Source organism: Salvelinus sp. IW2-2015, linkage group LG32 (assembly GCF_002910315.2).
Source record: "Salvelinus sp. IW2-2015 linkage group LG32, ASM291031v2, whole genome shotgun sequence".
NCBI classification, from domain to species: domain Eukaryota; kingdom Metazoa; phylum Chordata; class Actinopteri; order Salmoniformes; family Salmonidae; genus Salvelinus; species Salvelinus sp. IW2-2015.
Genome location: NC_036871.1, coordinates 26920006 through 26935140, shown reverse-complemented (window position 1 = coordinate 26935140; position 15135 = coordinate 26920006). Strand labels below are relative to the sequence as shown.

The 15135-nt window shown below is 42.0% G+C and overlaps 1 protein-coding gene and 1 long non-coding RNA gene across 3 annotated transcripts in view; both read left to right on the top strand.

Annotated features, from left to right (window-relative positions):
- The first annotated feature begins 2586 nt into the window (after positions 1-2586).
- Positions 2587-10807, top strand: LOC111957186 (alanine aminotransferase 2). 2 transcript variants are annotated; one of them, XM_023977941.2, is made up of 11 exons: positions 2587-3973; positions 5210-5299; positions 5668-5776; positions 7422-7555; positions 7664-7907; positions 8052-8131; positions 8264-8400; positions 8781-8955; positions 9208-9363; positions 9553-9665; positions 9864-10807. In XM_023977941.2, exons 2-11 carry the CDS (start codon positions 5228-5230, stop codon positions 9952-9954), a joined length of 1311 nt encoding a protein of 436 aa, XP_023833709.1. In that variant the 5' UTR covers positions 2587-3973; positions 5210-5227; the 3' UTR covers positions 9955-10807. The 2 variants fall into 2 exon arrangements, with proteins under 2 accessions (XP_023833709.1, XP_023833708.1); XM_023977940.2 differs by lacking the exon at positions 2587-3973 and adding an exon at positions 4275-4930.
- Positions 10808-12551: 1744 nt separating this feature from the next.
- LOC139023449 (uncharacterized) overlaps positions 12552-15135 on the top strand; it is a 763591-nt gene continuing 761007 nt past the window's right edge. Inside the window, exon 1 of the long non-coding RNA XR_011474569.1 lies at positions 12552-13284. This is a non-coding gene — a long non-coding RNA (uncharacterized lncRNA). The remainder of the gene's footprint in view (positions 13285-15135) is intronic.

Here is a 15135-nt window from a genome sequence, read left to right as displayed (position 1 = left end):
AAGTAAGGTAATAGCAAAGATGAAACGGGAGAGAGATGATATACTATTCTGGCAGGAAACTCACTTATCCACTCCTGAACCCAAGAAAATGGGATATAGGAATACTTTTTTTTCTTCTTACAAAATGGGTAGAAGAGTTGCAATCTTGATCCCAAATTCAGTTAATTTTGAGTTTGTCAGAAATAAAAGACTAGGGTAGATTTATACTTGTTAAATGTAAACTGGATAAAAAGGAAGTTATATTATTTAATGTATACGCACCCCCAGGGAGTGACATGGTCTTCTACGGGAAGGTGTTTGATTTAATTGCCACAGAAACCTCTGGCACTCTTATCTGTGGAGGGGATTTTAACACAATTCTAAACTCAAAATTGGACAGCACAAATCAAAATAGGAAAATGAGTCTAGTTGCCAAAAAGATCAATAGGATATTGCAGGATCTATGACTGCTCGATGTATGGCGGGACACCCACAAGACCGATAAGGAATATACTTTTTACTCCGCCTGCCACACGGAATTCTCCAGGTTAGACAACTTTTTTATGTACAGTGCAGATAGACACAGGCTTAAGGATTGTAGGATCGGGCAGAGCGACTTATCAGATCATAATGGAGTTTACCTTACTCTACACCTTGATAGCAAACCAAGAAATACTATATGGAGACTTAATACAAGCATGCTGAATGATCCAGCATTCAAGGAATCAATAAAGACAGAATTGAACATCTATCTGGAGAATAATGATAATGGGGAAGTATCTCCTGCTACATTGTGGGATGCAGCTAAGGCGGTTATTAGAGGAAAGATCATAGCCACATCATCTCTCAAGAAAAAGATTAAAGCACAGAAACTGCTGAAATTACATGAAACCCTAAGAAACTTAGAACGATCTCATAGTCAATACAAAGACCCTCTTATATTACGAGAGATTCAAAAGGTAAAACAGGAAATTGACCAGATTTATAGAGAAGAAGTAGAGAAAAAGCTTAGGTTCCTGAAACAACGATATTATGAAGCAGGCTCAAAGGCAACCAAATTACTAGCATGGAGACTCAGGAAACAACAAGCACAGAATAACATTTTCAAAATAAAAAGACCCCCCAAAAAAGATCACTTGCAAATTAGATGAAATACAGAATGCATTTGAATAATATTATACAAATCTGTACAAGCAACCAGAAAATGCAGATGCACAGACAATAGAGCACTTTTTGAACTCACTTGWTCTCCCCTCAACTGGGACAGAGCAACATGATAGACTAGCTTTAGAAATAACCACCGAAGAAATTTCTAAACAATATCTCATCTAAAAGTAAACAAGTCTCCAGGCATTGATGGCTTCCCTTCAGAATGGTTCAAGACCTTCAGAGAACAACTAACACCTCTACTTAAGGCCTGTTTTAACTGGACTCTGCAGGGGGGGGACTCCCGTCATGGAGAGAGGCCATCATATCTGTCATCCCAAAAGAGGGTAAAGATAAGAAGGAATGCAGTTCATATAGACCTATCGCAATTCTTAACACAGATTATAAACTATATGCATCAATAATAGCCAAAAGAATAGAGAACATAATCCCAGAATTGATTGACGGAGATCAAACTGGTTTCATATAAAATAGGCAGACACAGGACAACATAAGGAGAACACTACATGTCATGGACCACATTACTCAGAATAAGACAAGTGCAATATTAATCAGTCTAGATGCAGAAAAAGCATTTGATTCAGTGGGATGGGATTACCTATACCAAGTTATGGAAAGATTTGGTTTCAACAAAGAAGTGATACAGTGCATCAAAACACTGTATTCATGTCCAGGCTCAAGTGTACCTAGATTGATGGATGTTTTACAAACATTTGGAACATATTCAGGGTATGTGCTTAACGTACACAAGACCCAAGCCCTAGTATATAATTATACCCCACAGGAAGAGCTGAAGAGTAGGTATAACTTCACCTGGACCTCTTCATCCATTAAATATCTTGGAGTATATCTACCAAAAGATACACCCAAACTTTATTGCATGAATTACGATCACATCAACAAGAAAATATATTATGACCTAGACAGGTAGAATTCACTTCCCTTAGATATTAGTAGTAGAATTTAAACAATCAAAATGTACATCCTGCCAAGGTTACTGTATTTGTTCCAATCACTGCCCATAGAAATCCCACCTAAACAGTTTAGAGAATGGGATAAACGGATATCAAGGTTTATCTGGAACAGTAAGAGACCAAGAATTACATATACAACATTACAATTACCAAACAACAGGGGGGGGTATGGCCTTACCAAACCTAAAATATTATTATGTGTCAGCCCAATGAGACCTCTGGTGTGTTGGTGCAATTCAGAATACGAATCCAAATGGAAAGACATGGAGACTACTTTGACAGAGATACCMATACAGAGACACCCATACAGAGACACCCAGACAGAGACTACTTTGACAGAGACACCCATAAAGTCAGTTTTGGGAAATAAGGACATGGTAATAGAAATATACAATAGACAAAATCAGTGGATTAATTTCTCTCTGAAGACATGGTTTAGGGTAGTTAAGCAAAATAATTTACAGAGATCAAACTGCTGAGTTGGCCCGCATACGACCCCAGCTTCATCCCTGCAACTCAGGACAGCTGATTTAAACAATGGACGCAGAAAGGCATCACATCATTCAGTACAATTATAAGGAATGGGGACCTAGATAACTTCCAGGACCTAAGTAAAAAACATGGCTTGGATAAACAAGATTTTTACAGATACCTACAAGTTCGACACTATTTCTTAAGGGAGATATAAGTGACTGACCCTCGAGCACCTCCAAAATTAATCCAAGTATTCACTAACGCATACAACTTGGGGAGTAACAAAAAAACTATTTCAAATCTCTACTTGGGTATTCAATCMTCAAAGAAACATTCTACAAACTATGTTAAACAGAAATGGGAGGAGGAACTTAACATTGAAATAACTGATGAAACATGGTTGAACATATTAGAGACTCAACAAAGCTCCAACTCAAGATCATGGAGAGAATCCTGTTGGAAGAATGTTATACGTTTCTTCATAACACCTAAACTGAAATCAAAACAGACTGGCTCACCACACCCTTGTTGGAGAGAATGCGGTCTATTGAGGGTGGATCACTCTCATATCTTTTGGACTTGCCCCGCAATCGAAACTTACTGGGGAGAAATAAGATCTAACTTTGGAAAAATAATGGGATTTGGCATAGAACAAACATTAATTTCTTTGTACTTGGGTGAAATACCTGATAACTTAAACAATAGAGAAAAGTACCTCTTGAAGGTCCTACTGGCAGCCAGTAAAAAGGCTATCACTAGGAAATGGCTACAAAAATACCCTCCCACTGTGACACAATGGATAGACATTGTAGAAGAAATACACCACATGGAGCGTATGACCTTCGCTTTAAGAACAACAGGAGAGAGGTCAGGAATACTGGGAAAAAAGGGTTTCGTACTTGAAAAAGGTCTAATTCAAAGATGTCAATGTAACTAATATGATGATGAAGGTATGACGTGCACTGTAACTGCCAGATTTTTTTTGTTATTTTACTTTATTTGTACTTTGTGTTCCTACAATAAAAACAAAGTATTATTATTTTTTTAAGTACTGTACAGGAGGTCTGAAACCAGATTGATGACGTATATTCCAGCTGAAGGTCGATTGAAGGAGCACCGCCTTCTCACAAATTTGGAGCTTCACTCCCACTCACTTCCTCAGCAACAGCAGGAGAAAAGAACAGTAGGGAGCCATAGATGTGGACAAGCCAAAAGGTCAACATCTCATCAGATACTGTTCTGTCTGAGAGGACCAGAAGGTGTGGGAAGAGGATTGTCTCTTCTCTGCCTGAGATAGATCTGCCCCAAGGTGAGGAGCATCAAACAGACAGAGCTGGAGCCCTTGGTGAGACAAGCAACCCAGAACAGAACTCACACAGGTAAGATCTAATAGTTCAGCCACAGAGCTGACCTGATCTTAGCGACCTTAATACTGAAGTCACATGCATCATGTTATATTATTTCAGACATCGAACAGCTAGATCCATGTTCACTTGTGCATGTAATGAAGTGCATTGTCATGTGAAACACAATATAGTATACAAATGAATATCCATTGACTTACACTACAGTATGTAATCTGTTTCTGATAGGGAGTGAGGAAGACATATATGGATCTATTCTACAATGTAGAAAATAATACAAATAAACAAAAACCCTTGAATGAATAGGTGTGTCCAAAGTTGACTATAGAGGGAGAGAGAGAACATACTGTCTCCTATTTAGTACGGTTATTCCCTTGTTCAGATAGACACAGATGATTGTAAAAATCACACGACATCGTTTCCCAGCAATGGAATTACTGTGTAATTTGATTAAACAAGATTCCAATTCAGTAGCCATGTCCCCCAAAAAAATTCTCTAAACTGACATTGCTCAAACCAACAGAACAATGTTGTGTGTGCAATTTATTATGTCAACGCATACAATTGTTTGCATGGCATTACATGTGTCAAGATACCTAGCTAGGTAGCTAGACGTTACAGTGCAGTATGTCTTACCACACTACGGCCGCTTCCGCTACTGTGCCTCAGTGCTAGCCGAAACTCTCCAGCTTTGCTGGGGTCCATACTAAGCTGAACACGGAGAACCTCATCGCCAGCTCCGGGGAGGCAAAGCGGTCGAATTCCAGAATGGCAAACCGACACTCGCACCGACATCAAAACCGTGTTGCAGCTAGCCAGTGCGGGCCCACCATGTACAGACTGGAATGTGGCTGGCACAGGCGTTGGAGCCCAACCGCCCGCGCTCAGTGCCATCTCCCCACAACAACAGTTGGGAACCACAGGTGTAACGTTATATCAACCCCAAAAGCACAATGCACTGTCGATAGTTATGTGAGTCTTGATTTTAACAGCCTACCTGTTAGTAAAGAGATGGCGTTCCATTACAGCTAGTTATATGTCTATCCATAGCTGAAAACGAAATTACATGTTTAAAAAAAAATCTAAACAGGAAGTAGCGTGGGTCGTCCTTTATTTACCTCCGATAGAAACCGGCGTTGTTCATAAATATTATGGTCCATGCAATGAAGTGCATTTTCATGTGAAACACAATATASTATACTAATGAATATCCATTGATTTACACTACAGTATGTAATCTGTTTCTGATAGGGAGTGAGGAAGCCCTATATGGATGTGATAGACGTCAGTTGGGGAGACCCACACAGAGGAGGGCTCAAACCCTTGACTTTCGTCCGACAGGTAATGTCATTCTAACCTTTGTTTCTGTCTGAGTGTCGCCTGTTAATCCTGCCTGTTTGCTCCGGAGTAGCACAGCGGTATAAGGCACTGCATCTCAGTGCAAGAGGCATCACTACAGACACCCTGGTTTGAATCCAGGCTGAATCACAACCGGCCGTGAATGGGAGTCCCATAGGGCGGCGCACAATTGGCCAAGCGTCGCCCAGGTTTGGCCAGTGTAGGCCGTCATTGTAAATAAGAATTTGTTCTTAACTGACTTGCTTAGTAAAATAAAGGTTAAATAAAAAATACATCTAAGTTGTATTTGTTAACTCTTTCTCTTTACACCTTTGTGTGTGTGTACGCATACGTGCACGTGTGTGTGCCAGGTTCTTGCAGCCTGCTTCTACCCTGAGCTGGTCCAAAGTGATAAACTGCCAGTGGACGTTAAACAGAGGGCCCGAAGCCTACTGAGCGCATGTGATGGGGGGAGTGTAGGTAAGGAGGACTGCAATTGGGCCTATGGAAATACATTACAGTATGTCTACAGTTTGAAAGTGTTACGTTTTTTGAATGTACTAAGGTGGCCGATCATCATGACTGTCAATGTACAAAAATATAAATACAAATATAAAAAACACAGCATGTAACAATTTCAAAGATTTTATAGAGTTACAATTGATACTGAAATAATCTAATCTATGGATTTCACATGACTGGGAATACAGATATGCATCTATTAGTCACAGATCCTTAAAAAAATGGAAGGGCGTGGATCAGAAAACCAGTCAGAGTCTGGTGTGACCACTATTTTCCTTATGCAGCGCGACACATCTCATTTCCATAGAGTTGATCAGGCTATTGATTGTGGCCTGTGGAATGTTGTCCCACTCCTTTTCAATGGCTGTGTAAAGTTAATGGATATTGGCCGGAACTGGAACACGCTGTCGTACACGTCAATCCAGAGCATCCCGAAYATGCTCAATGGGTGACATGTCTGGTGAGTATGCAGGCCATGGAAGAACTCAGACATTTTCAGCTTCCAGAAATTGTGTACAGATCCTTGCGACATGGGGCCGTGTATTATCATGCTGAAACATGAGGTGATGGCAGCAGATGAAGGGCACGACAATGGGCCTCAGGTTCTCGTCACAGTATCTCTGTGCATTAAAATTGCCAAAGATAAAATGCTATTGTGTTCATTGTCCGTAGCTTATGCCTGCCCATATCATAACCACACCGGCCCCATGGGGCACACTGTTCACCACACTGACATCAGCAAATCGCTCGCCCACACTCCGCCATACACGCTGTCTGCCATCTGCCCGGTACAGTTGAAATCGGGAATCATCCGTGAAGAGCACACTTCTCCAGCGTTCCAGTGGCCGTTGAAGGTGAGCATTTGCCCACTGAAGTCGGTTACGACGGCGAACTGCAGTCAGGTCAAACCCTGGTGAGGACAACGAGAACACAGATGAGCTTCCCTGAGACAATTCTTGACAGTTTGTGCAGAAATGATTCGGTTGTGCAAACCCATATTTTTATCAGCTGTCTGGGTGGCTGGTCTCAGACGATCCCGCAGGTGAAGAAGCCGGATGTGGAGGTCCTGTCCTGGTGTGATTACACCTGGTCTGTGGTTGTGAGGCTGGTTGGACTTACTGCCAAATTATTTACCATGACATTGGAAGCGGCTTATGGAAGAGAAATTAACATTAAATTCTCTGGCAACGGCTCTGGTGGGCATTCCTGCAGTCAGCATGCCAATTGAACGCTACCTCAAAGATTGCAACATCTGAGGCATTTTAGTGGCCCTTTATTGTCCCCAGCACAAGGTGCATCTGTGTAATGATCATGCTGTTTAATCAGCTTCTTGATATGCCACACCTGTCAGTTGGATGGATTATCTTGGCAAAGGAGAAATTCTCACTAACAGGGATGTAAACAAATTTGTGCACAACATTTGAGAGAAATAAGCTATTTGTGCATATGGACATTTTCTGGGATCTTTTATTTCAGCTCATGAAACATGGGACCAACACTTTACATGTTGCATTTATATTTTTGTTCAGTGTGCATGTGATGTGTGTTTACCTGTGTTTATATTTGATATGCATCTCTTTTTTCTTCTTCTCTATCTTATCAGGCTCATACACGCTCTCTGRTGGTATCTCTTATATACAGTGCAGTGTGTCCAACTTCATCTCTCGCCGAGATGGTGGTGTACCATCGTCCCCCGAGAATATCTTCATGACATCTGGCTCCCAGAGGTCTTTAATGGTGAGAATCATCTTCACCATCATAACCATGGTCATAATAATAATCATCTTCATCATCGTGTCTGTCTCATTCATCTTTCACTCTCTATTTTCTGTTTTTTTTCTTTAGCTGGTTCTGAAGCTGTTGGTCCACAATCAGGCCTCACTCCCGACAGGTGTGCTGACCGCTGTGCCCAGCTACACTGCTTTCAAAAGTGCGTTGCAAACGCTCGGTGCAGCCGTTGTTCCCTACTACCTAGATGAGGAGCAGGGTTGGGCAATGGAGGTGGAGGAGCTACGCAGAGCACTACAGGCCTCTAAGGGTGTCTGCAACACAGTTGCCCTGTATGTCATCAACCCGGGGAATCCTACAGGTAACGAGTTGTTCCGGTTCCATGATGGTCGATACAGTAGTACCCCACTATTTGTCCCTATGAAGAATGTAAAGTAAACCTTTTTGCAGGCCAAGTTACCCCAGCAGTATTTATGGATAGTCTCATTTGTTTTGTTGTTGCTAGGTCATGTTCAGAGCAGGAAGTGTATTGAAGAGGTGATCCGATTCGCTGCTGAGGAGAGGCTCTTCCTCATGGCTGATGAGGTGATTTCCTGTCTGTACTTTCTCCTGGCAAATTGCTTATTTTCAATCACAAATATTTCACTTCTCTTTGACTATGTAGTGAGTTGTTGTTCTGTCTTCCACGTACCCCTCGCTGTTTCATTCGATCCACAGGTGTATCAGGAAAGTTTGTTCGGGGAGGGCAGTGAGTTTGTCTCCTATAAGAAGGTTCTATCTGAGATGGGGCCTCCTCTCTCTCACACAGTGGAGCTGGCCTCTTTCCACTCAGCATCCAAAGGCTTCATGGGAGAGTGAGTACTGTACAGCAGCACTGTCTGTCTATGGCAATTGATTAACAGATTCACACATCCTGTAGCCTACTGTACTCTACAATGATCTGGCTCGTATTACCCCATTAGCTATGTAACTACTTAATTAAGTCATTAGCTACTAGCCCACTACTTCTTTAGAATGGTCAAATTCCTTCAGCATGAGCGTTAGAGCAAACATGGATTAGTGCCATCTTAGACAATGTATGAGCTGCCAACACAAACTCAATAGTGACAAAATAAAATAGCTGGCAGTTCCCTAAGAGATCCACTTCAGGCTTCCTATGGTGTAAAAGCCTGTACTGAAACCAGCAGGCCAGTGTTTGACCACTACTCTGTATGTGTCTCTTCTCCCTGCACAGGTGTGGGCTACGCGGGGGGTACGTGGAGCTGGTGAACCTTGACCCCGCCGTCATGAGGTACGCCTACACCATCTTCTCCACTGACATCTGTGCCCCTGTGACTGGTCAGCTAGCCCTGGAGCTCATGGCTAACCCTCCCAGGCCAGGGGACCCCTCATACCCGGTCTACGCCCAGGTGAGACCCATCAAAATAGATCACCAACTACAGTATGACGTTAGGCTTAATAGATTGCATATGCCATGTAACATTTAGTCATAAGTAGTTTAATGATAGTGCGCTGCAATCATTGATGTCTCTAAAATAAGAAATAGTTCATCAAAATCAAACAACTTTATTCCTTTCCCTATTCACAACGGCACCTCAGTGTCCCATACAATATGCTCTCCCCCTGTACTTCTTTTCCATCTTCTCTCCCATCTCCACCAGGAGACCCAGGCTATCCAGGCCATGCTGGTCCATAACATGAACTGGGTCCCAGAGGTTCTGAACAATATCCCAGGGATCAGCTGTCAGCCGATGATGGGAGGAGCTTTCGTATTCCCCAGGCTGTATCTACCCCAAGCAGCCATCGAGAAGGCCAAGGTTAGTCATGGGGCAAATAGTACACTGTATGGTTAGGTAGAGCACTAGAATGACTACTGTTGTTTGTCATATGGGCATTTCAAGAGACATTCACTTTTTGGAGGAAAAACGTGATTCAACATCTGATTAATTCTAGATACTCTGGAGTTAATGATTTGATCTCTTATATTTCTGCGTTTTCCATTGCAGGTGGTGGGGATGCAGCCTGACCTGTGGTACTGTAAACGGTTACTAGAGGAGGCAGGAGTGTGTGTGCGACCGGGGTGTGAGTATGGACAGACGGAAGGCACTCACCACATCAGGTACAATCCTCTCTCTGTCTCTCTGGCAACAGCTTCTGGACATAGAAATGTCACCATAAAACATCACACTCCAGTAGTCAATGGCTCCATATCCAGTACTCATCCTATGCAAATGAACAGGGCAGCATAGCATTAGCCTCATCATTCTATTTAAATGGTTAYACTTCCCCACTGATTTGTTCTCATCTCTCTCTGCAGACTGTGTGTCATGACCCCAGTGGAGACCATGGAAGAGGTACTGAAACGCCTGAAGAACTTCCACCTGCACTTCCTCAAGGAGTTCTCCTGAAAACTGGCTTCACCTTACAGTCCAATGATGAATAATACATTTAACTTCAGACACAATCACAGTACAGAGAAGAAAATTGCAACCAGTAACATTGTTTAACATCTTTATCTTTCAACAGACCATAATTAAATAATAAATTAAGACAACACATGACCTGAGTTGAACAATTCTGGATTTGGATAGAACAAAGATGGGCGTGAGCGGCTTTTAATATAATTATTATGCTTCAAGTCATGCATGTACACAGAAAAAGCATATTCTCCGTATTTTGTCAAACTTCGGCATTAGAGAATGAAAATACGTGTCTCAGACGGTGTAGATCCCCTCTAAATACTCAGAAAGACTCTTCTTAACAATAAGAACTTTACCTTGTTAGGATCTGCCATTGTGGGGCAGAGATATTGGAACTAAGGGGATAAGTCAAAGTTGACATTTTTAAGGTAAGGATAGATTTTGGATAGATAGGTAAGGATAGATTTTGGCCACTTAAATACCAGTACCTGTAAAATTGCAAAGTCCGTCATGTCAATTCAATACTTACTATGACTGTGATATGTGTTTGTCTCACCTAGCTATCATAAAATGAATGCATTAACTGTAAGTCGCTCTGCATAAGAACATCTGCTAAATTACTAAGATGTAAAAATGATGACAAAAAAAATACTTTTTAAAGCATTGGATGCAATCTGTGTTGAGTTACTCCAATGGCATTTCAAGGGGAATTTAGCCACCCTCTAGTTTGTCAGGATAAAAACACTTAATCCAAGACATTTGTTATTCTATAACAAATAACAGTTTTAATGTCATATTCAATATGACATTAAAAGCATTTAAAGCTGGATGTTTTAAATCACCTCAGATTCTCGACCATTCTATTGAACACATTACACTTTACTTACTGTGGTATGCATAATACAGCTATAGTCAAATTAGATAGAGAGTTTAACAATCAGAGATTCTAACAATATGCTCTGAATATTAACAAAATATCAGAAATGTAACAGAATTTGCAGCATTGTAGTATTTACAAAATCAAATGCCTGTGCTAAGATCTGAATAGCAGATTCAAGGTTGTGTTAGTAACAACTTTCCTGTCTGCAGCACAAATGATGTCACTTTGTATGGTAATGACAAAACCTTCAAAATAAAAGTCCACATTCCAAAACTTTGCAATGTCGATAACTCATTCAAAAGATATAAATGTGTAATCAATGGCAATTCTTTATGGTGGTTATATGCAATTGCAAGACATAATATTTTTTGGGGGGGATATTGTAACCACTGTTGAAAAATCAAACTTTCATGGTATATTTACAATGTTGTGCTGTAGAGATTTTTTTTGTTTTTTGCCAATGTAAAAGTGGGGTTGGGAGTACTTAGTAGGGTCTGTAGAATCTATATATGGTGTTCTTTCGTGGTTGACTGGATAATAGAGTGTTGCTGGCCTTTAACTCTTTCCATTCCATAAGACTCAATGCTGACCCTTTGTAAACTTTTTGAAAAAATTGTGTTTGACCAGATACAATGCTACTTCACAGTATTTTTTTATTGCTTTGTTTCACCTTTATTTAACCAGGTAAGCCAGTTGAGAACAAGTTCTCATTTACAACTGCGACCTGGCCAAGATGAAGCAAAGCAGTGTGACACAAACAACAACACTGAGTTACACATGGAATAAACAAACGTACAGTCAATAACATAATAGAAAAGTCTATATACAGTGTGTGCAAATTAAGTAAAATTAGGGAGGTAAGGCAATAAATAGGCCGTAGTGGCAAAATAATTACAATTTAGCAAATAAACACTGGAGTGATAGATGTGCAGAAGATAGAGTAGAGATACTGGGGTGCAAAGGAGCAAAAAAATATGTATATAAATAGATGGGGATGAGGTAGTTGGATGGACTATTTACAGATGAGCTATGTACAGGTACAATGATCTGTAAGATGCTCTGACAGCTGATGCTTAAAGTTAGTGAGGGAGATATGAGTCTCCAGCTTCAGTGATTTTTGCAATTTGTTCCAGTTATTGGCAGCAGTGAACTGGAAGGAAAGGAAATTGGCTTTGGGGCTGACCAGTGAGATATACCTGCTGGAGCGCGTGCTATGGGTGGGTGCTGCTATGGTGACCAGTGAGCTGAGATAAGGCGGGGCTTTACCTAGCAAAGACTTATAGATGACCTGGAGCCAGTGGGTTTGGTGACGAATATGAAGCGAGGGCCAGCAGAAGAGCATACAGGTCGCAGTGGTGGGTAGTATATGGGGCTTTGGTGACGAAACGGATGGCACTGTGATAGACTGCATCCAGTTTGCTGAGTAGAGTGTTGGAGGATATTTTGTAAATGACATCACCAAGTCAAGGATCGGTAGGATAGTCAGTTTTACGAGGGTATGTTTGGCAGCATGAGTGAAGGATGTTTTGTTGTGAAATAGGAAGCCGATTCTAGATTTAATTTTGGGTTGGAGATGCTTAATGTGAGTCTGTAAAGAGAGTATACAGTCTAACCAGACACCTAGGTATTTGTAGTTGTCCACATATTCTAAGTCAGAAGCGCTCAGAGTTGTGATGCTGGGCGGGCGGGCAGGTGCGGGCAGCAATCGGTTGAAGAGCATGCATTTAGTTTTACTTGCATTTAAGAGCAGTTGGAGGCCATGGAAGGAGAGTTGTATGTCATTGAAGCTCATCTGGAGGTTTGTTAACACAGTGTTCAAAGAAGGGCCAGAGGTATACAGAATGGTGTCGTCTGCGTAGAGGTGGATCAGATAATCACCAGCAGCAAGAGCGACATCATTGATGTATACAGAGAAAAGAGTCGGCCCAAGAATTGAACCCCGTGGCACCCCCAAAGAGACTGCCAGAGGTCCGGACAACAGGCCCTCCGATTTGACACACTGAACCCTGTCTGAGAAGTAGTTGGTGAACCAGGCGAGGCAGTCATTTGAGAAACCAAGGCTGTTGAGTCTGCCGATAAGAATGCGGTGATTGACAGAGTCGAAAGCCTTGGCCAGGTCGATGAATACGGCTGCACAGTAATGTCTTTTATCGATGGCGGTTATGATATCGTTTAGGACCTTGAGCGTGGCTGAGGTGCACCCATGACCAGCTCGGAAACCAGATTGCATAGCGGAGAAGGTACGGTGGGATTCGAAATGGTCGGTGATCTGTTTGTTAACTTGGCTTTCGAAGACCTTAGAAAGGCAGGGTAGGATAGATATAGGTCTGTAACAGTTTGGGTCTAGAGTGTCTCCCCCTTTGAAGAGGGGGATGACCGCGGCAGCTTTCCAATCTTTGGGGATCTCAGACGATACGAAAGAGAGGTTGAACAGGCTAGTAATAGGGGTTGCAACAATTGCGGCAGATAATTTTAGAAAGAGAGGGTCCAGATTGCAGTAAACAAATTAACAACAGACTTTCAGCACGCTTATGGGGAAGGGCACTCAACATGTATGGCACTGACACACATGACTGATGATTGGCTGAAATAAATGGATAATAAGAAGATTGCGGGAGCTGTTTTATGAGACTATAGTGCAGCTTTTGACATGATCAATCATAATCTGCAGCTGAAAAAACAGAACACAGAGGGTTTTCTTTAACGGAAGCCTGTCTAACGTTAACCAGGTAGAGTGTGGTATACCTCAACACAGCTGTTTTGGTCCTTTACTGTTTAATTTTTTTTTACTACTGACCTACCACTAACCTTGAGTAAAGCCTGTGTGTCTATGTACGCTAACCTAACGTAGCAGGCGTAAAATACACTCCTGAAACTAGATCCCCTACATCAGTGGTATTCACACATTTTCAGTGGGGACCCCAGTCTTTCCGCAAGAATTTCTGGGTACGCCATTTTCCCCCCAGGAATTTCTCACGACCTCAACCTACACCAAATCTAATGACACAGCCTTAAAAATCGGTCAACTTTAATTCATTGCATTTTCATTTCTGATCAAAATGAAAATAGCATTTTATTTGTCAAATTATCTTAAAAAATAAATGGTGTATTGTCCCATACAATAGTCTGTACTCTTAATTTTTTCGCGACCCCGGCATTGAATACCACTGCCCTACATACTGGTCTTGATAAGAAAAACAAAAACTGTTGGGGGAGGTTCTCTTCTGCACTGTTCAACCAATCCTGTAAATGTGGAGGAGGAGTTAAGATGGAGTGTCACCTTGTTAACATCCAAAAGTGGAAGTCGTGTCACATGCTCTCTTTCCATTTCCCTTGAAATCTGGAACATCCGGTTGTTGGGGACACAGCAGGGGAAACACTCTTTTCACGCCACTTCGATACCGAAGTGAATTTTTCATAGCAGATTAGGAGAATTAACGTAGCAGTTTAGGAGACTGAGGTTATGGTTAGGTTTAGCGAAAATGCTCTCCTAATCTGCTACGGAAATCACTTTGTATCAAAGTGCTGTGCAAAGAGTGTGTCCTCACTCAGCAGAGGCTAATGTACGCTGATGACTCAACATTATTCCCATCAGTTATCACAGCAAGTGAAAGCACTGCAACCCTTAACAAAGAGCTGCAGTCAGTTTTGGAATGGGTGGCTAGTAATAAGCTCGTCCTAAATATACACTGCTCAAAAAAATAAAGGGAACACTTAAACAACACAATGTAACTCCAAGTCAATCACACTTCTGTGAAATCAAACTGTCCAATTAGGAAGCAACACTGATTGACAATAAATTTCACATGCTGTTGTGCAAATGGAATAGACAAAAGGTGGAAATTATAGGCAATTAGCAAGACACCCCCAATAAAGGAGTGATTCTGCAGGTGGTGACCACAGACCACTTCTGGCCTGGCTGGGATGGTCGCATTTTGCAGGGCGTCTGGCAGTGCTTCGCTCCGTGGTCAAGGGGGCGGTGGTGCGGGTCCGTGCTGCGTGGGTTGATTGCCCGCTCCCGCGGCCTCCTCCACTTCTCCTGTGTAGTTGGCGCTGTCTGCCTTGGTAGCGCCTCCATGCGCTCTGGACATCTAACGTGACCAGACAGCAGGCAACCTTTCTTGTGCCAGGCAGCTCGCATTGATATGCATCCTGTATGAGCTGCACTACCTGAGCCACTTGTGTGGGTTGTAGACTGCCGTCCTCATGCTACAACTAGAGTGAGAGCACCGCCCGAGCATTCAAAAGTGACCAAACAATCAGCCAGGAAGCATAGGAACTGAGAGAGT